General features: G+C 37.4%; 1 protein-coding gene across 1 annotated transcript in view; it reads left to right on the forward strand.

Annotated features, from left to right (window-relative positions):
• Window positions 1–22295, forward strand: part of LOC126297751 (calcium-dependent secretion activator-like) — a 1391877-nt gene that overhangs the window by 1301625 nt on the left and 67957 nt on the right. The window contains exon 32 of the mRNA XM_049988921.1: window positions 10621–10766. Coding sequence (XP_049844878.1) covers window positions 10621–10766 — 146 coding nt within the window. The remainder of the gene's footprint in view (window positions 1–10620; window positions 10767–22295) is intronic.

The raw sequence follows: 22295 nt of genomic DNA on the forward strand, positions 1-22295 counted from the left end.
CACTCAATTCTGCACCTTCTTTAGCTTCACTTGATACCAGCCATTCTTTTATAATTAACCAGCCTTGCTGAAATTTTTTAAGTGTTTTTGTACTGCAAATGCTGCTATGTTATGTAAAGTTTATTCTTCTGACTGATGAGCAATAGGGCCGGCATGCATTCTTTAAACATTAGTTCGTTGTCTGTAAACATTATTTATCAGTTTACTGCTCTCTTGAATTACTTAAGTAGGAAAATTTAGGAGTAATACTAAATTAAAATTAACCAACAGTACATCTGAACCCTTTTTTAAAATCCTTTATATGTTTACACTGATGTCTTCACAAGCTAATATCCTTTCTCTCTCTCTGCCAGTGGACACAATAATAAGTCAAAATTTTTCATGAACATTCCTCAAACACACAGTTGTAAACTGTGTACTGTAAGAATTACAGGTATTCTTTCCTCCATTATTAGCTAAGCAGCATATGCCTCTATATCATCACTTATGAGTTTCTATCTCTTCTATATCTGTTCCTATAGGTTATTGGCTCTGAGCACTATGGGACTCAACTGCTGTGGTCATAAGTCCCCTAGAACTTAGAAGTACTTAAACCTAACTAACCTAAGGACATCACACACACCCATGCCCGAGGCAGGATTCGAACCTGCGACCTTAGCAGCCCCGTGGTTCCGGACTGCAGCGCCAGAACCGCACGGCCACAACGGCTGGCCTCCTATAGGTTATTCATTCAGCCAGATTACATAGACTTATTTCCAATTTTTAAGCTCCCGAAATAAACTAACACTTTTTCACCCCCCAACATCTGTGAAAACATTTTTCAGAGATATGATGATTTCACTTTTCCCTTTATTCATAGGTCATGAATAGAAATTCAAGCCATTTAAATTTTTTTTTAAATCAGTAGGCTTGAATTCGGAACACACACATGCAAACACACCTATAAACACACACACACACACACACACACACACACACACACACACACACACACACACAGTCCCATTGCTGCAGGTTGGCAGTGATAAGGGGTTCTTTCAGGTGGAATGAGTGGACAGAACAAAGAGATGGGGAGAATAAGGGAGGTCTAGAGGAAAGAGAGCTTATGGACTAAGTGGGAAAAGCACAAAAGAAATAGGATCGGAATATGGAACTAGTGAGCATGCCTTTTTATGGGTATAGGAAGTTTCATGTAGCTAATGATGAATTAAATGATTGTGTTTGGAGGGAACCGGGAAGACAGAACAAAGGGAGACTGAGGAGAGAAACATGAGCTTCGAAGACAGAACAAAGGGAGGCTTAGGAGAGAAACATATGAGTGTTGAAATGAATTTAAGCTTTCAGACCATGCCTCACTGATCTCTTCCATCTTCTGAACCCTACAAAATGCTCTGTCACTACTCCACTCAGTACACAAAGAAATACAGGACACTGTTACCAAACTGTGTACTGGGAACCTTAACCCCACAAGACTTGCAGTCTTTTCAAAAGTCCACACTTTCAGCACCAAAGAAAATTTAATCATCATGGACTGATAAAATATCTACTCTTCATCATATAATCACTACAACAGAAACTCCTTTCTGTTATCAACCCCTATGACCAGTAATGAAAGCTAACACATGCATTGTCCACCTAATTACCCACTGATTACTTTCCAGGAATTCTTTGTTTCAACCTGGCCTCATGTTCATTTCCATGGTCCCTTCCCAAGTACAGAAATTCTCAGCAGAGGAAAAAGCAACCACCTAATGCCTTAAAAATAACCAAGACTTGGTCACTTTTTCTTCAGGAAAAGCATCTATTATGGCCATTTTGAATCATAGTGATCATGTGACAGAAAGTAACGCCCACTTTTCTGACTACTCCACCTGCCAGTCCTGTCACAGTTATCCCATCCTGGAAGTTAATAATAATTACCAGTATCTAAACCCATCCTAGAAGTCATGTCTTAATGCATCTTCATCCAGTCCCCAGCTATCCCCTGCACACATACTTCCAAAAATCCATAAACCTAAACATCCAGGGCACCCAATTGTAACATTTTATGTATCCTCCCATGGAACAAATCCTGAGTCTTGATCATTAACAACTCCAGTTGATTCCCACAGTCTAGTAATTTCCTGTATCAAGGATATGAACTACTTCTTCTATTGCCTCTCATTCACCCACATCTCATTATTACCTAGATCCATGCTTGTCAATGTTGGCATCACCTTCACAGCCAACAACATTGCTGACAAACATGACCTTGCCCTCATTAATCACTACCTCACACAGTATCTTGCTAACTCTAAACCCAGCACCTCATTTCCATAAACATGACAAATGTTATTAAGTATGCAGGCTTTCATGCCTTTTGTCACTGAAGTTAAAAACTTCTGGGTTCCTTCTAAATAATATACATTTGGACCACGCGACTGCTATGGTCGCAGGTTCGAATCCTGCCTTGAGCATGGATGTGTGTGATGTCCTTAGGTTAGTTAGGTTTAAGTAGTTCTAAGTTCTAGGGGACTGATGACCTCAGATGTTAAGTCCCATAGTGTTTAGAGCCATTTCAACCATACATTTTGACCCCTCTGCTGGGATTTTCTCCATGATCTTGTGCCATCTACTGTAGACTGTGCACTGTCAGACGCCAGAGTCACATTCTCTAATAAATTGAAGTTTTCTTGCACTTATGCTGTAGAAGTAGGATTATTGGGTTACATTCTTGTGGCTACCATTGGAGGGCCATCATCATTGGATAGAAAGAGAAGTATACCCACACTAACACTGGAGAAGGGGGTTATTGGCTAAATCTCTCATGGCTACAATCAGTGGACCAATGTCCTTGGTTACAAATGGATTTTCCTGTAATTATTCGGGAAAAGAGATTGGTTAACCCATTGGCATGCAATTTTTTGTTGATATCATGACATAGTAATGTACTTATTTTTCAGAGATTTTCCTCATTTTTACAGTAAGATACTAGAAGCTATATTAGGGCAGTCTGTTTACTGTACCTTCTGTGTTACACTGTGAAATATAATCATACATAGTTTGTCTGGATGTGATGATGCTTAAAACACTTATCCACATGTAGGTAAATCTTGCACTTTTTGCAGAATGCTCCATGCTGTCCTGTGTCATAACAAACCTTACATCTTCTAGACAGTAGACGGAATTGCTTTTTTGTAAGTAAGAGTATTTTTGTGGAAAAATGTTTCTAGTACATTCCTTGTAGTCTTAATGGACTTGCTCCTTGGCTTAGGCATCCATGAATCCCTTAATCAGGGAGTCTAATGTTTTTCCAAATTTGTTCTGCCAGACAGATGAAAATCTGTGAACTTCATTCTTCTTTTACTGGAGCTCATCATACAGTGTACTACACTTGCACTGAAAATTTCCATGTCTATGATATGAAAATATATCTTTTATATCCCTTCACATATCTTCTCATAAGAGGATATGATGTTAAGCATTGATCGTGTGCATCAGCTCCACCCAGTCTTTTGTTGTACTCACAGATACAATCAGGTTTCAGATTAGTGTTACAATTTTTTGCTGTTCTTGTCAATCATGAATGGTTGATCGGATGTGAACTTTTTTTTTTGTCAACACATTTCACAGCTAGAACTTTATCTACTGACACAAAAGTCAGTTTGCCTTTTTGCAGTGCTGACTTCTTGAACTGTGATGGCATATTCTTCCTGTTTGGCCTTGCAGTTCTAGTCACATAGGTCTTGCTCTCCAATAGCTTTAGGAACAAGGTGGTACAACTATATCAATTATCCATGCACATTGTTCTCTATTCATCCAGTAAAGTCTCACAAAAATCCAAAATAAATTGCTCACTTGCTGTGGTGCTGAATACTTTTTCTGCCTCAAGACTGTTATTAATTTTAAAACTGTAACAGTATTGATCATCAGTTGAGCTTACTTTATATATCTTCAAACAAAATATTGTCCTCTTTCAAGGGTTGTATTGTATGTATGACAACCTCCATGAACATCAGACTCTCATCGACACAAAACATTTTTCCTGGCTTGTACACATTCTGAAATCTGTAAAGAAGAAGAGTAACAACTGGTCTGATCTTCCTTGTCAAGCAGCTTTTCTGGAGAATCAACATCAAAATGGAGATATCTTGAGATTGGTTTGAATCTCCTGAAAGGCATGATTTTACCAAAAACAGGAGTCTGTATTATTTTTCTCTTGTACAGAAGGTTTCTTTGTTTAGGACATAATTTTGCATAGTGCAAAGTGAGCCTTCAGCTCATCTACTGTCATGGCAAGCCATGTGCTTTCTTGACCATTATTTTCTGTTCTGCACATACAGTTGTTTCTACACATGTTTTACCTGCAAGCAATTTTGTTTACTTGACCACCGATTCCCAGAAATGTGTTGTCAAAAACTGATCAGTTAAATGCAAATGTGATGGGTTTTAGCCTAGGGTTCTATGAATAGTAATGTCTACCTCACCTTCAATGCTGCTCTTGACAATGTAAGGGTTATTACAAACATTATCCAGGTTCCACTCATCAGTAATTGTTGAAGAATCTGTTGCTGGCTCTGCTACGGCATCTCAATTGTTGTGGGAAAAATATTTCCTTTTGTCAACACAATAACCGTTGTCAATTGCTTCTGATTCTATTAGTTCACTGTTTTCAGAATCTGTTTCACCATCAGTTTCACTTAAATCCCTTTCTTCTAGAAATTGACGTAGTCTTTCAGCTTGGATTTTGTATGGTTTGGCCACATCGTGCTACTGAATCTATGAAAGTCTGCAAATTTTGCATGGTAATATTTGGCTGAAGTTGAGCATTTCTGGTTGATTTAAAGCCAGACTCAGCTGCTGCCATGTATTAAGATGCTGCCTGAACTAGAAATAGAAAATCAGTAATACAGTATGTGTCTAAGTACTGCACAAGAAGGAGACTGTACAGTGACAGCTGTACCCCTCATTGTATGTAAATGCATGCAAGTGTGATGACTGTTATACTTGTCATTGTAAACCAATGTGTTAAAATTCCTCGTACTGCAATTAGTGGGCCATCATCATTGTCTAGAAGAGAAAAAGACAGAGAAAGATAGGGGGAATGTTCATCCCAAATATTATTGTCCACAGAGAGAATGCATGTAATTTCAGAGGAAAGGATGGCTACAAGCTCCCAGCAACACAGCTTCCCACCATCAAGGAAGTAAATTCATGGCCATCATACAAGAGCACTACAACCAATGCCTGGAAGCCACCTCTGTGGATAATACTATTTTGAATAAACATCCTGCCCCTCTCCTGACCTGTCTGTTTTGCTTCTAGCAAATGATGATAGCCCACCAATAGCAGCAGGAGGAATTTTAACCAATAAATCTTCTCCAGCCTAAGTACGGGAAAAATCCCTTTCTGGCCAATGATGTTGGCCCAACAAAGGTCACAAGAGATTTAGCCAATAACTTCCTTGTTAAGCATTAGTGCAGGAATACTTCTTTTACTCTCCAATGAAGATGGCCCACCAATGCTATCCACAAGAATTTTTCCCAATAATCCCATTTCTCCAGCTAAAGCACAGCAGAAGTGTCCTTTATAAGAGAATGTTACAGATGTGCTCAGTCTACAGTGACCACCACAATATCCTGAAGAAGATTCCAGCAAAGAGGTCAAAATTTTCACTGTTTAGAAGATTTTAGCTTCAATGTCAAGTTTTGTCCTTGTCCATTACTACTTCTCCTCTGAGGAGAAAATTACTAATCGATCTGTGACACAGCAATGGGAATCAAAATAGCTTGCTGATGAGCCATTCTGTTAATGGACCAACTTAAACCTTATTAGTGACTCAAGATCCTTCACTCCTTGTTTATTTCAGGTTGATGGACAGTATGTTCATTATCTGCACCCAGGTCCATGTTACTTTATCCTCAGTTTTCCACACATTCCACACCATCTCTCCTTTCATTTTCTTCTTGGCCTCTTCACACTATATGCAATCTTGTTTAATATAACCTCCCTCCACATTTGTGACAGTTGCGTAAAATCCTGTGTCTGGTGTGAAGCTCACCAACCATCAATAGAACTTCATCTCTAAAAAGTCTCTCACACAGCCTGCTCAGCTGTGAATCTGCAGTGGCAAGCGTTACCTTTCTAAATATGCTCAAATATCTTGTAAGACCTTCACAGCAAAATCTGAAGCTAATCCACATAAGGAGGGACTGTGCCATATACATGCATGCCCCTAATCCACCTACAAATCTTGCACACCAACTGCCAAGTAAAATGCATCTTATATCCACCTTCACCTTTGACTCGAACCACTTATTAGTGTAACCACATCCTTTGCCAGGGCTTTGAATAATTTTCATTAAGCACTGAAATGAGGATCTTTCCAAAGTCCTTCCCATCTCTATCAAATTGTTATGATGCCATCCAGCCAACACAATATCCTGGACAATCCATATACCACACCAACTCCGAACCGCATGCCATACAGGTTTTATCCCTGTGGAAGATGTACATGCAAGATCTGTCCTATGAACCCACTCATCGTATATTATTACACTCCCATCACAGCCATATCATACCCTATCAAAGGCAAGGTCTTCTGTAACAGTAGTTGTGTCATATAATAATTCTGCTGGAAGTTCTGCACAGACTTTTATGTGGTCGATCCTATTAGCTACTGCGAAACTGTGGCCAATTGTAAAGTTGACTATGCAGTGGAAGAATATTTTCCTGCACTCACCATCCACAACTACAGTGGCTCCTTCACAAATCATACCATTTGCGTCCTGCTCCTCAATATCGAGTTCTCTAATAAATAAAGATGATAGTTGTTTGTATACCACATCTTTTCATTTCCTGACCTCAATATCTGATTATTCATGCCCCTAGCTATCCTGAATCTGTTTACCATAACCTCTCTCTCCCCATTTCACGTTAGTAATCAACACTTAAATGTTTCTACCTATTGTTGCCCTCTTCCTCTGTTCTGTCTTCCTTCCCTCCCCCTCCTCCCTCCCATCCATGTCCCAATACACTCTTTCACTTTATGAGCAACTTACCTGCCTCTGAGAGGGCTTGCTGTCTGGTGGTACATTATAAACCCATAACCTTGCTGCCTGTCTCCCCCTGTTATTTGTCTCTGTTTCCTCTGTCGCTCCCTTTCTCTTCCAGCCTCATTGTTTATATCACTCAGAATACCCAGTACAACTCCTAACCCCAGGTGGGCTGCTGAACAGACACAGTACCTTTGGCTATGTAGTAATACATGTGTATCTGTGTATATGTCTTTGTTTTTACTCATTAAACAATGGAAATTCCAGGTAGGAATATCAACAACATAGGAAAAGATAGATTACTACTTACCATAATGATGACACATTAAGTCGCAGACAGGTACAAGTAAAAGGCACTTCCACAAGGCTTCCAACTACAGCCTTCGTCAGCAAAACAGAAACACTTACCATTCCTACACACAAGCAAGCACACCGCACACACATGACTGCTAACTCCAGCAGCTCAGGTCAAAATGCAACTATCACATGGGATTGAAGCAACAATCTAGAACGAATGGGGAAGGGGAAGGGTAATTGTATATGGAAGGGGGGAGAAAGGAACATTGCATGGTGGAATGTGCAGGGACTAGACCTCCAACAGGCATAGTGTGAGGAGGCTGTAGGGCAGGGAGGTGTGGAAAAAAAGGAGCAACAAAGGAGAGGAGTAGTGAGAGACATTGACAGGTGCATTGGCAGAGTGTGGCAAACAAAGAGGGTGTTTCGTTAATTAGTTCAACAGTGTTTTCATGTTCTTTATGTACTTGTTGATCATTCATTGCATCAGCTGTATAGTGTGAGGTCACATTCACTCCTTCCATTTTTCCATTTTTATTTTATTTTTCAATTTATATCATCAGTTCTTTCCAGCATTCTCACCTGCCTTCCTTTCTGTCTCTCTCTCTCTCTCTCTCTCTCTCTCTCTCTCTCTCTCTCTCTCTCTCTCTCTCTAAAACAAAGATTCTATGACTTACCAAACGGAAAAGCGCTGGTAGATAGACACAATAAAAAAAAACACCTGGGATTGGAATGACTCCTTACCCTCTCCCTTAAAACCCAATTCCTTTCGTATTTCCCTCTCCTTCCCTCTTTCCTGACAAAGCAACCATTGGTTGCGAAAGCTTGAAATTTTGTGTGTGTGCTTTTTTATTGTGTCTATCTACCAGTGCTTTCCCGTTTGGTAAGTCACGGAATCTTTGCTTTAAATATATTTTTCCCGTGTGGAATGTTTCTATATTCCACGTGGGAAAAATAAATCTAAAAACAAAGATGATGCGGCTTACCAAACAAAAGCACTTTCAGGTCGATAGACACACAAACAAACACAGACATACACACAAAATGCTAGCTTTCACAACCAATGGTTGCTTCTTCAGGAAACAGGGAAGGAGAGGGAAAGACGAAAGGATGTGGGTGTAAGGGAGAGAGAATTCCAATCGCTGGAGCGGAAAGACTTACCTTAGGGGAAAAAAAGGACACCGCAACTACCCTTCCGACCTGGTACAGAAGCAAATAACCAGAGCCACATCCTCATCCCCTCAAACCCAGAACCTCCCACAAAAGTGCCCCACTTGTGACAGGATACTTTCCGGGACTGGATCAGACTCTGAATGTGGCTCTCCAGCAGGGATATGACTTCCTCAAATCCTGCCTGAAATGAGATCCATCCTTCATTAAATCCTCCCCACTCCACCAAGAGTGTCTTTCCGCAGTCCACCTAACCTTCGTAACCTCTTAGTTCATCCCTATGAAATCCCCAAACCACCTTCCCTACCCTCTGGCTCCTACCCTATTAACCACCCCCAGTGTAAAACCTGTCCCATGCAACCTCCCACCACCACCTACTCCAGTCCTGTAACCTGGAAGGTGTACACGATCAAAGGCAGAGCCACGTGTGAAAGCACCCACGTGATTTACCAACTGACCTGCCTACACTGTGAAGCTTTCTATGTGGGAATGACGAGCAACAAACTGTCCATTCACATGAATGGACACAGGCAGACAGTATTTGTTGGTAATGAGGATCACTCTGTGGCTAAACATGCCTTGGTGCATGGCCAGCACATCTTGGCACAGTGTTACACCATCCGAGTTATCTGGATACTTCCCACTAACACCAACCTGTCAGAACTCCGGAGATGGGAACTTGCCCTTCAGTATATCCTCTCTTCTCAATATCCGCCTCAACCTCCGCTAATTTCAAGTTGCAGCCGCTCATACCTCACCTGTCTTTAAACAACTTCTTTGCCTCTGTACTTTCGCCTCGACTGACATCTGTGCCCTTTACAAATGTCTGCTTGTGTCTGTGTATGTGTGGATGGATATGTGTGTATATGTGTGTGTGCGAGTGTACACCTGTCCTTTTTTCCCCCTAAGGTAAGCCTTTCCGCTCCCGGGATTGGAATGACTCCTTACTCTCTCCCTTAAACCCACATCCTTTCGTCTTTGTCTGCTTGTGTCTGTGTATGTGCGGATGGATATGTGTGTGTATGTGTGTGCGAGTGTACACCTGTCCTTTTTTTCCCCTAAGGGAAGTCTTTCCGCTCCCGGGATTGGAATGACTCCTTACCCTCTCCCTTAAAACCCACATCCTTTCGTCTTTCCCTCTCCTTCCTGAAGAAGCAACCATCGGTTGCGAAAGCTAGTAATTCTGTGTGTGTGTTTGTGTGTTTTGTTAATGTGCCTGTCTGCCGGCGCTTTCGCACTTGGTAAGTCTTGGAATCTTTGTTTTTAATATATATATATATATATATATATATATATATATATATATATATATATATATATATATATATATATATATATATATGCTTGTGTCTGTGTATGTGCGGATGGGTATGTGTGTGTGCGAGTGTATACCTGCCCTTTTTTCCCCTTAAGGTAAGTCTTTCTGCTCCCGGGATTGGAATGACTCCTTACCCTCTCCCTTAAAACCCACATCCTTTCGTCTTTCTCTCTCCTTCCCTCTTTCCTGAAGAAGCAACCGTTGGTTGCGAAAGCTTGAATTTTTTGTGTATGTTTGTGTTTGTTTATATCATGTTTTCTCATCTTATGTACTCAACATATGCCAACAATGTGTTAGGCAACTACTTTTGCTCATATTTCTTGACATCAAGTGTCAATCAGTTACCATTTCATTGCTATGTTTCTCACTGTTTTGTTTAATTATTCATCATATTAAGAGTGGAATCATAGTATATTCTTTACAGCAGTCCATGTCTGTCTTCATTGACACATGTTTAATACTTTTAGTGTGGTCCAATTTTACTTGTTTTTATTTGTGGTTATAATGTTCATTTATTTAATCCCTCATATCAAGTGTATTAGTTACTTGCAATTTTATTCTGAAATTGTCCAGATAATATTATTTGTTTACAGTTAGAATAGTGTAGACATCAGATATCATTTAATACTGTAAAAGAACGAGAATACCTGAACTGTTCAGAGTCTTCTTAGCTTGAGTGAAGTAATTTAACCACATGAGCTTCATGTTTTGAATTGCTTTGAAATTTTAATATATTCTTTATAAATGTTCCATTCTCTAATAACAAATATATGTATCTGATCTGTATTGTGTTTTTTTCTCCAGAAACTTTATTCAGATTTTGAACTCCAAGGCGTAATGGAAGACAAATTGAATTCCAAGACATATCAAACAATTTCACAAAGAATGCAAACTGAAGAAGCGACATGTGCCCTCACAATGAACACTCGTCATGACATTGAAGATTCTGAGTATGTTGCCTATTTGTGTCTCTAACTTGTTCAGTTCTTCTATATTTTCTTTGCTAATGGCATGCAGACATCAGCTAGATATTTTTGGAAGCCCTATAATTCTCAATAATAATAGTTCTGAAATATTAATATTAGAAACCTAAGCTACCATCAGTTAACATTTTTATTGGTCATTAGATAATATGTTTCACCTATAAGACAAATGCTTCAACCCTTCCTTTCTGTAATTAACTCTTCTTCTTCAAACCAAAATGTCATTGCCCTTTTTTCTGCATTGTTAGTGCTTTTGTATGCAAGAATTCATTTATGTTTGGCATCATTATATGTATGGTAGTAACTAGCAGCATCTGCACACATATCATGTTTCTTCGTATCTTATTTGTTGCATATTTCTGGTGACCCAGATTAAACTAAGTTCATGCAGTCCACTTGTGTGCAAATTTCACCACAGATTGGAGACTTCTATGTGAAACAGATAAATTTTAGATACTTCTCAGTTGTTCTAATATGTTACTTCAAGAGTCCATCTAAGACTTTATGTGATGATAGGCATCATTATTGATTCTTATTATTCTCTAACAGTACTTACAGTCAAATTTGCTCCTTAATAGCTACACTTCTAAGTTTCCCTGCTTTCAGAACTTAACAGCGAAGGGTATGGTTCATGAACAGTAGGACTAATTTGTATATATTTTTTCATATAGGGCACAAAACCCCCATGATGTGTGGTTGTGAAATTGTAACAGAATGATGGAACTGCTCATTCCCTGTTGCAAACTAACCCCTCCCCCAACCCCCCCCCCCCCCCAAAAAAAAAAATTCCCTACCCCTTAAGACTTAATGTTAAATTTTAATTGTAGAGTAGAATCGCAATTTAAAAAAATAGTCAAATCATGGAATCCTAAGGTGGAGAATTGCTGTAAAATCCTACTGAATGACTACTTTCACTCAATGACTAATTTTACTCAATCAACAAATAATAATAATAATAAAGAACTCAAGGAAATTATATGTTACTTCAAATGAAATACAAATAAAATTAAATTTATGTTTTATTATATTAAAAGCAATGACACAGCATACGACACAGTGACATGACTATCAGAAAAAGTTACCACAATAAAGGTATGAAGCAGATGGGGGAGTACTTCTGTATTCCAGCTGCCCATTCAGTCACTGATATGAATGCAATCCACCAAATATTTTAGTTACTCCACTGGATGAAATAAATAATAAATGAAATTGATACTATCAATATTAATGTGATTAATGGTACTATGGCAACAGCATGTCCTCTTTGCAAATATCAGTGGCCTGTTAATGCTGGTGCTTCCACATATTCTTACCAATCTCTTTATGGCAATAAGTTGGCCATACATGGTCACATGTGAAGAACCAGAATCTCATTCATCAGGACTCCGACACTGTGAAGTCCCATTCACCATTTGAACTCAAGAGTCCTCATTGTCCACAACCAGTGACCTTTCATCTTCCACATCAAAACCAAGAGCGTTTCTCTTCATGTGCCCCTTTATCCCAGTATGTAGTGTGCCTTTTTGGCACAATGATGTTCTCACCTGTTTCATATGAAGGTCAGATTTTTGCCTTGTATTGTATGCATGTATATCTTCATTTTTTAATGAGATATCTGGATGTCTATCAATATATTGTTTGATGTAAACTGATGTTTTGTAGATAAAAATGCAAGGAAGAGGAACAACTAACAATTTTTTGAATATGGGTGTGCATGATTTCATATTGTTTACCCCTTCAATAATTCTTAATATTCTCTTTTGCATCCTGAAAAGTTTAATATTTGTTGTTGCATTGCCCCAGAAGATTATTCCATATTTAATTACTGAATGAACATAGGAGTAGTATACATTTAACAGACTGGCTTTGCTGCAACAAGCTTTTAAGATCCTTATCATGTAGCAGGTTTTGCTTAGCTTTCTTTGCAAATATTCAATGTGTACCTCCCATTTTGTGTTGTTCTGGAGCCAGAGTCCTAGTAATTTTGTGCTGTCAACACTTTCAAGAACTCTGTCCTTATGTTCTATTTGTATGTTTGGGTGGTGTCTTCCTTTTAGGTTATAGATGTTCAGTGCTACTGTCTTTTCTTTGTTTATAATTAGCTTGTAATAGCTGAACCACTGTTCTACACTGTTCATTTTTGGATTGTGGAGCCTTTTAGTTTTTCTTCTCTTTTACCACTAGCTTCCACTTGTATTGTCTGCAAATTTAAGGATAGTTTTCAATATCTGTGGCACATAAGATCATTGACATAGAGGAGGAACAAAATGGGTCCTAATACTGATCCTTGAGGGATGCCATATTTCACATTTTCATATCATGAATAGTAGCTGATTTTGTTATGGTCAGTATATTGCACTTCAACCACCTGTTTGCGACCACATAGGTATGTCCTGAGCCACTCATTGAATATACCTCTAATTCCTAATTGTTCAAGCTTCTGCATTAGGGCATTATGGTCAATGACGTCAAAAGCTTTAGATAAATCAAGACATATGTCCATCACAAATTCACTTGCATCCAGTTTAGTATAGATTTCATTAAGAAATTCAAATATTGCACTTTCAGTTGTCTAGCCTTTCCTGAAGCCATGCTGTGAGGGAGAGAGAATTTTATTTTTATTTAAGAAGTCAGATAATCTCGTACAAAAAAATTCTAAAATTTTTGAAAATACAGGCAGTAGGGCTATTGGTCTATAATTTGAAACATATTTTGGATTTCCTTTTTTGAGCAGTGGTTTCAGTTTTGCTGTTTATAGGTATGAAGAGAAGGTTCCTGATGCGTTGTTGCACAAGTGTATCAAGGGTTCAGCTAAGGAAAGACTGCATTTTTTTTATAATTGCATCTGATATTCCATCAATTCCACGTGAGTACCCTGTCTTCAACGTTTTTATAACTGATAAAATTTCTTCAGTATTTGTGGGTGAAAGGAACATTGATGTAGACACATTTCTCACACTACTGGATGATGGAGGTGATATTTTGTTGTGTTCTTAGAGTCCACTCACCACCTGTTCACTTACGTTTGCAAAATATTTGTTGAAGGTCCCTGAAATTTTTGTTGAGCAAGAAATCATTTGTCCTTTATAACATAAGTTTATATTTTATTATTGTTTTGTTTCATTTGTTGTTTGATTTTTTATAAGTTCCCATATAGCTTTAGATTTGTTTTTTGAATTTTCAATGTAATTATCATTTGCCATTGTTTTAGCTTTCCTTACAACATTTTTGAGGGTCCTCTTGTAATTCTTCAAGTACAAATGAAATTCCTAAGGCATGTTTGTGTCTTTGCTATATTGTGTAATCTTCTTTTCTCTGCACAAGAGATTCTAATACCTGTTGTAATCTGTTTGTTCTTTTTGAATTTAGGTTGACATTTTTGTTTTTTTAATGGAAATGCAGCTTCAAAGTATGACATGTATATTTCCATGAATTTTTCAAACTTTTTATTAGTATTTTCACAAGTATACACTTCATACCAGGTTTCTTCACTTAGTCTCTGTACAAAAAAGTTTATCTGTTTGTTAGTGAATTTTCTTGTTTCTTTTACAAGTTCCTCTTTCTCTGTTGTTTCACTTGGTGTGTGTAAACCAATAAACTGTGCATAGTAATCACTGAAGACAGTATTAACATTTCCAGCACAGAAATTGTGATTTACATATGTGTTTATTAATATCTGATCAATTGTTGAGCTACTTGTTGGTGTAACTCTTGCAGGAGAATCTATGGTGGCTTTTATGTTATATTTTTACAGTAGAGCCATTAGGCTTTGCTGGTCTTTTGAGATTGCTTGAAAATCAATATTAAAATCTCCACATATGGTCACTGTTTTCTTGGAGTTTTTTATAGTATTTAAAGCTGCTTGTAGTTGATGACAGAAAGCATTCCCATCAGGGCTCCTATATACACAGATGATTGTTAATTTTAATGCAGAGAGTTCAGCTGTGGATACTTCAAAAACTTTTTCTCTTCAGCTAACAGTTCAATGGATTTTATGTTACAATAATCAATGCCACTTTTAACAAACATACGTGACCCTCCATGACTGGATGTAATTCTAGAGAATGATGATGAAACATTGAAGTCTGCAAGTTTTATGACTGACATTGCATCTTTAGGCAGCCAGTGTTCAGTTATACACATTACAGAAGTGTTTTTTAGCTCATCAGTCCATAAAATTTCAAGTTCACTTAATTTATTTAGCTGACAGAATACTTTGACACATTCTTAGAACAGAACTACAAGCCTTGACCAAAAACTGTTTCTGTAGTAGATGGTGCCATCATGTAGCCCCTAGTAAATTATGAGTAGAACATGCAAATGCTGAGGTACGTACATTTAAAGAGACTTGCCTGAATGTCACTATCTGGACCTCATACAACATTTCTCATCAAATATAATCCAACATTTTGTTAAGGATGCTGCAGAGAAAGTCTTACATAGTGAAACATTAGTCTACACTCAAATGGTACATAACTCATATTCTTTGTTTTGCATCATAATCAAATTGAATTATGACTGCTTCCACGTAAACAGGTTGATTCTTACAGAGTAGGATATATTTGATGAAATCTTAATACCATATTTAACTTGCTCAGTTGGTGGTGTCCATTACTGATGATAAATTTAAGACATTGTATGCTTTCACATGCAGAAATTGTAAAGGTGGATCTCTTGCAGTTGCATTGTTTTAATGATACTTAATGACTTTCCAGCAACTGTAACACTGTCTCATCATTTGTGATTTCTCTGTCACTGCATAACATTTTATTAAGAAACACTGATAAATGTAACATTTAAAGCCAAATTTTCACTGAAATGAGAAAATCATCAAGTATTTTTTGAATATATGTTATACATTAACAACAAGGAAAAAGAATTAATACAAATGATTTAACATAAAACTTGAAGGTCAAGACAAAGTACAAATATGTTTGTAAGGAACATTTATATCAGTTCACAGTTTTTATGCTAAATTCTATAAAACAAATAACTCTGATGACTATTCTACAAATATGCTAATCTGTTTCTAAGGCACTGAATTATTTTAATTATTGCAGTTTACAGAAGCTTTAATACTGTAATTACATTTTTTGGTGAACCTAGTTATTTTGCAAACTGGCGTAAGGATCTTTATCTACAGAACTGTTTACAATTTCAGTAATTGGTCACAATATTACATAGTGTATTTCTGGAACTTTCCACCACTATTTATTAATTTTACATAGCTATTCTATCTGAGTGAACACTCATCCTTCTGGATTAGAAATTATTGTTTCTACCAAATAGGAATATTTTTTGTAAATGATGTAGCATTACTAACTTTTCAATTATCAGACAGTTAATTATTCCAACATAAATGTAAGATTACATAATAAAAGATACAATGTACTGAGCAATGAGTGATATTAGTAATCACACACAATATATATTTTTGAGAATAAAATTCAATCATCCGCTGCACAGGTGTAATATTTAGTTGCACTTAAATGGTTCTGACAAATCTGTCAACTTTGGAAATGTAATACTGGCAGATAACATGGATAAAGAATTTTCAAAACCTTCATGAATAAAACACAATGACATGACATAACACAAAATATCCATAGAGTATGCAGTAATTATAACCAGAGACTGATAACTTAGAGAGAATTAATGTCACTTATATACAGAGTCAAGTTGGTTCGCATCAGCTAGACTCTGTATATCAGAGTAAATGATTGTAAGTGATCTGAGGACAAGGGCCATAGTTTTTCTTACATGTGACTACCACACTCATGCTCATAAATTAATGATAATTGCAGAATGTGGTGCCACACAATGTGGCACTACACAAAACTGATGCTAATAGCATAAGCACCTAGAGAACACACACAACACAGATCTGTAAGTACACAGTATTGGTGAAAAGCTGAGAAAAAAGTCCCCAAACATATGAGCTACTAAACGCCACTGTTTCCTGCATATGTACCCTGACATCAATATGGGATATGATCACCATGCAAACATACACATGCCACAAACAGGTTGGCATGCTCTGGATCAGGTGGTCAAGCACCTGCTGTGGTATAGCCTCCCATTCTTGCACCAGTGCCTGTCGGAGCTCCTGAAGTGTCATTGGGGTTTGAAGACATGCATCAATGCATCAACTGAGAGCATCCCAGACGTGCTCAATGGGGTTTAGGTCTGGAGAACAGGCAGGCCACTTCATTTGCCTGATATCTTCTGTTTCAATGTACTCCTCCACGATGGCAGCTCGGTGGGGCCGTATGTTATCATCCATTAGGAGGAAGGTGGGACCCACTGCATCCATGAAAAGGCGGACATACCAGTGCAAAATAACTTCCCGATACACCTAACCTGTTACAGTTCCTTTGTCAAAGACATGCAGGGGTGTATGTGCACGAATAATAATCCCACCCCATAGGTCCATTTCAAGGACATTAAGGGGTTGGTATCTGGTTCCTGGTTCATGTCAGATGAAAAGCTGGCAAGAACCACTGTTCAGACTATACCTGGACTCGTCTGTGAACATAACCTGGGACCACTGTTCCAGTGACCATGTACTGTGTTCTTGGCATCAGGCTTTACAGGGTCTCCTGTGACCAGTGGTCTGTGGAATGTACTTTGCACTGCTGACTGTGTGTCTGCAGATAACTGTTCCAGTGGCTGCAGTAAGGTCTTGATTAAGGCTACCTTCAGTATTCTGTGGCTGTCTACAGTCACTGATGGTGAGGTATTGGTCTTCTTGTGTTGTTGTACACTGTGGACATCCCGTACTGTAGCACCTGGACACATTTCCTGTCTGCTGGAATCGTTGCCATAATCTTGAGATCACACTTTGTGGCACACGGAGTGCCCGTGCTATGACCTACTGTGTTTGACCAGCCTCCATTTACCCTACTATTATATCCCTCATAACGTCATCAATATGTGTTCTTTGAGCCATTTTCAACACACAGCCGCTATTAGCATGTCTGAAAAGGTCTGCACACTTCCTCACTGCACCGTACTCTGACATGCACCAACACACCTCTGCGTATGCGGACTGCTGCCAGAGCCAACGTGCAACTACCGCAGGTCCAATGCACCACATAGTCATACCCTGAGGCGATTTAAACCCGCAAAGCACCCAGCAGAACATTGTTTAACCATGTATCAGTATTATCCTTAATTTACGAGCATGAGTGTAGATGAGGTATTGTTTAAAAATGAAAAATGAACCGAGTGCACTTAAAATAAGTTGTCCCCTATTTGTGTAGACAGTGCAGTAGTGGAGGGGACACCAAACTTGTGAGGGTTCTGGCCTGGATGACCACCATATCACAGGGGAGGTGATGTTAAAGAGCTAAAGTCTGTGTACAAATGAATACCTCATGATACTTATACTCTACAGCCAACAAATCAGAAAATGATTATATCAACAGATTGAGTAACTATGACCAATAAACAAATGACTAATGAACAGTACTTCAAGCATGATCAAACAAGTGTTCTATAAACAATTTCTCTTATGTATAAGATTCCAAGCAGCCTGGAACTTACTTTCAACAGGATAGTAATGAGCCATTTCACATATATATCTGTAGTAGTTACATTTACCTACATCCAGGTCCCTGTAGCAGTTATCCATCCTCTGCAATTTATTACAGTCTTCAAGAATTGTCTTATAGAAAGCCACATCATCTATGACCATGAGCAGAAAATCAATACATACTGAATAGTGAATAGTGTTTTTTTGTCGCGTAACATTCAATTTCTAATCATATGATTAGTGTACAGGAGACACGTCAAAAAATTGATAACACAACATAGGCCTAATTGGTACAAAGAATTTTAACATTAATATAAACTTTTATTTTTCTTTCCTCCCTTTTGTGAAGGACAGCTACATTTACACACAAGACTATATGTAAATTTATCCTGCTCAAATGTTCAGTTCATCCTTCATGAACTTCTCAACAGTCTAGTAGCAGCGTTTGACAAGTATATCATATAGCTTTGTTTTCCGTGTCTCTAGGTTCATACTCAGAACATTCTTTCCTTTTAGCTTGTTATGAATTTTCATTACCATATACTGAGGATTCTGCACATATAGGTTTAAGCAAAGAGTGGGAAGCATAAAACTGTCTTTGTTTCTGATGTTATATGTGTGATTGAAACAGTTTTTCTCGAATAACTCTAAATTGCTATGTAGAAAGGTGATAATATCATACATGTATAATGAGGAAACAGTTAATAACTGTTGTTTTTCAAATAGTGGGTGACATGATGTCCTTGGATGGGCAGTACACATGTTCCTTATTATTCTTTTCTCTAGCTTTAGTATGCACAATATATTGCTTGAATTTCCCCAAAAAATAATACCATACCTTACAACTGATTGAAAGGAGCTGTGATATGCAATTTTCCTTGTATTCATGTCTGTTGCACCAGCTAATATTTGAATAGCAAATGCAAAGCTACATAATTTGTTTAACAGGTAGTCAACATGTTATTCCAATTTAAATTTTTATCTGGGTTTAATCCAAAAAACTTTACAGAATCTACTTCTTCTATATCCTGATTTTTATGATTTTTGGGGCTTTGACTGTTTTGTTCTGAACTGGACCATGTGGGTTTTGGGGATGTTCAAACTTAATCCATTCAGTTGGAACCATGTTTCTAGTTTATTCATTGTGTTTATTATGTAGAGAGGGATGTTTTCTGGCTCCTGGTTTTCAATTAATACAGATGTGTCATCTGCAAATAAAATCGATGGAGCATTTATATTGTTGGGTAAATCATTAACATAGAACAAGAACAAAATAGGGCCTAGAATTGACCCTTGAGGGACACCTTGGGCTACTGTTTTCCATTTTGAATAGTAATTTGCTATTTGATAAGTATGAAGTAAGCCAATTTAGAACATTACCCTTGATCTCATACTTGTCAAGCTTATAGATAAGCAGTGCATGATTTACAGAGTCAAAGGCTTTTGTGAGATCACAAAAGATTCCTGCAGCTTTAATATTGTTGTTGTATGATGTGCTGATCTTGGCAATAAACTTGTTAATTGCATCAGTAGTACTTTAGGCCACTGTGGAAACCAAATTGGTTTTCTGTAATAATATCATATCTCTCGAAAAATTTCGAATCTGCATATAGCAGCAGCATTTTCAAAGATTTTTGAAAGGACTGGAAAGAGAGAGATGGGACAATAATTCCCCATATCCTCTCTTGACCCTTTTTTGAGCAACAGTTTTACCATACATACTTCAGCACCTCTGGGAAGCTTCCTTGTTCAAAGGATTGGTTTATTATTTTAGATAGTGGGTATCCTATTATTTTACACACAAATTTAAGGACTTTTGCTGGTATTCCATCCCACCCCGCAGAATTTTTGTTTTTTAGTTTTAATATAATTTTTTCTACATATATTGTTGAAACTGTTTTGAATTTTGTGAGACATTCAGAATTATGATTTAGTCCAAAGGGACATACATTGTTCTCATAATCTGCAACATTAACCTCTGGTTTCACTTCACTAATGGAGAACTCATTGCAGCATTCTGAAATTTGAGCCGGATTTACAATGGTCTCATCTTCGAGCTTAATTATACTAATTCCATGTCTAGGGGCTTTGATACCTAATTCGTGTTTTACAACTGACCACACTGCCTTTGATTTATTCTCATGTTTTAAGATTAATTTATTATTTGTCATTTGCTTTGCTGCTTTGACAACTTTCTTAAATGTAGTTTAGTATCGTTTAACTTATTCAATAAATTCAATTTTTTTATTATGTCTTAGTTCCTTATGTAGCTGCCTTTTCTTAACACTGAAGATTTTTATACCTATAGTGAACCATTTTAATTTTGTAATTTTATTAAAATAAGTTTTTTGTGGAAACATTTAATTGAAAATACTTAGAAAATCCCTTAGAAATGCTTCAAAATTTGCCGTGGATGAAATATTTTTATCAATCTGCCATTCTGTCTCCTTGAGCTTATCATGGAATAGAGTCAAAGTTTCTTGGTTGAAGATCCTTTCTAGATAAGCTTTTGTACATGGGACTTCTCTACCTGCTCTGGGTAGCTCAATGAATAATGCTGAATGACAGAAATTTCTAGATCTAGACAAAATTTATATCCATCTTCAAATACGTAATTCGTTAAAATATTGTGAATGCATGTAGCTGACTGAGCATTTTCTCTTGTAGATTCAGAAAAATTTAATTTGAAGCCATATTTCTTTATTAAGTCTGTAAACTTTGATACCCCACAAGTTTCATTCAACACATTGATGTTGAAATCAGCAGCAACCACAATTTTTTTCCTCTTTTCTTTACTGACGTATTCTAACAAACTCTGAAATTTACGTAGGAAATGCTCAGTTGTCACCTTCCCTGGCATTCTATAAATTGATATTATAACAACATTTAAGTCCTTTAACTCAACACAGCAACTTTCAAAAATACACTCTTCATTAAAACAATTGAAGTCACATCTTACATGGTAAGCTAAATCAGAATGAATGAGTATGCATGAACCTCCTCATGACTTATTTATCCTACAAAAGCTGGTAGCTGCCTCAAAGTTTTCAATTTTATTTAAGATTTTTATGGTATCACTACTAAGCCAGTGTTCATTTAAACAAATTACTTTAACACATAGAAATTCAGATAAAAAAACTTGTAGCTCATCTAACTTAGAGCTTCTGTCACATGATTATTCAGCACTTAAACCATTTATATCACAATGCATTGTATAGTTACTACTAAGATCATCAATTTTTTTTAAAAGACCTAATATTTAATAATGATCCATCCTCACAAAAGGGTACGTCTGGACTCTTCTGTAGTAGCCCATCACCTTGCTCACTTGGCTTTTACATTTCTTGTCACTTTGATATTGTGTAGTTACATCCATAGTTACATTCTTGATGGCACTGGATCTGGATGTTGCTGAAGTGATTTCCCTGGTGCCAGCCATAAAAAATCACTGTTCCTCTCTGGAGCTTTCCTTGTTCTGGAAGACACACGTACGGCAGCTTGTTTGTCTTTCAGTATTTTTGGAGCTTGCAAAATTTGTGCTTCATTTCTTTTTGGCTTGAAGCATTTCATAATTTGAGTTTGTTTCCCAGCTTGAATGTTACTTTCTGGCCTATTGGTTTTAAACCACTTCGTGATTTGACACTGACTGATGGCTGTATGTAAAGAACACCTTGTTACTTGCAATCGTTTTCCACTTGTCCTGGGTACTTCATTGCACCGCGAAATACGAGTAAATTTTTTTCCATAAGTACCTCCTTTCCTAATGCATTCAAATGAAGACTGTGAAATGTATGGAGCCTTCGCTCCAAACTGTTTATGTCAATAACGTGTGTATTTACAAAGTCAGTACATATTTCACTGAAACTCTTGTTTGCGGCATGAATTTCACTGTTTACACACGACCACCTCGGTAAATCATGACAATGCAGGATATTTACAATGAGTACATTCGTGTGAGATAA

The sequence above is a fragment of the Schistocerca gregaria genome, chromosome X (genome assembly GCF_023897955.1).
Source record: "Schistocerca gregaria isolate iqSchGreg1 chromosome X, iqSchGreg1.2, whole genome shotgun sequence".
In the NCBI taxonomy this organism is placed as follows: Eukaryota; Metazoa; Arthropoda; class Insecta; order Orthoptera; family Acrididae; genus Schistocerca; species Schistocerca gregaria.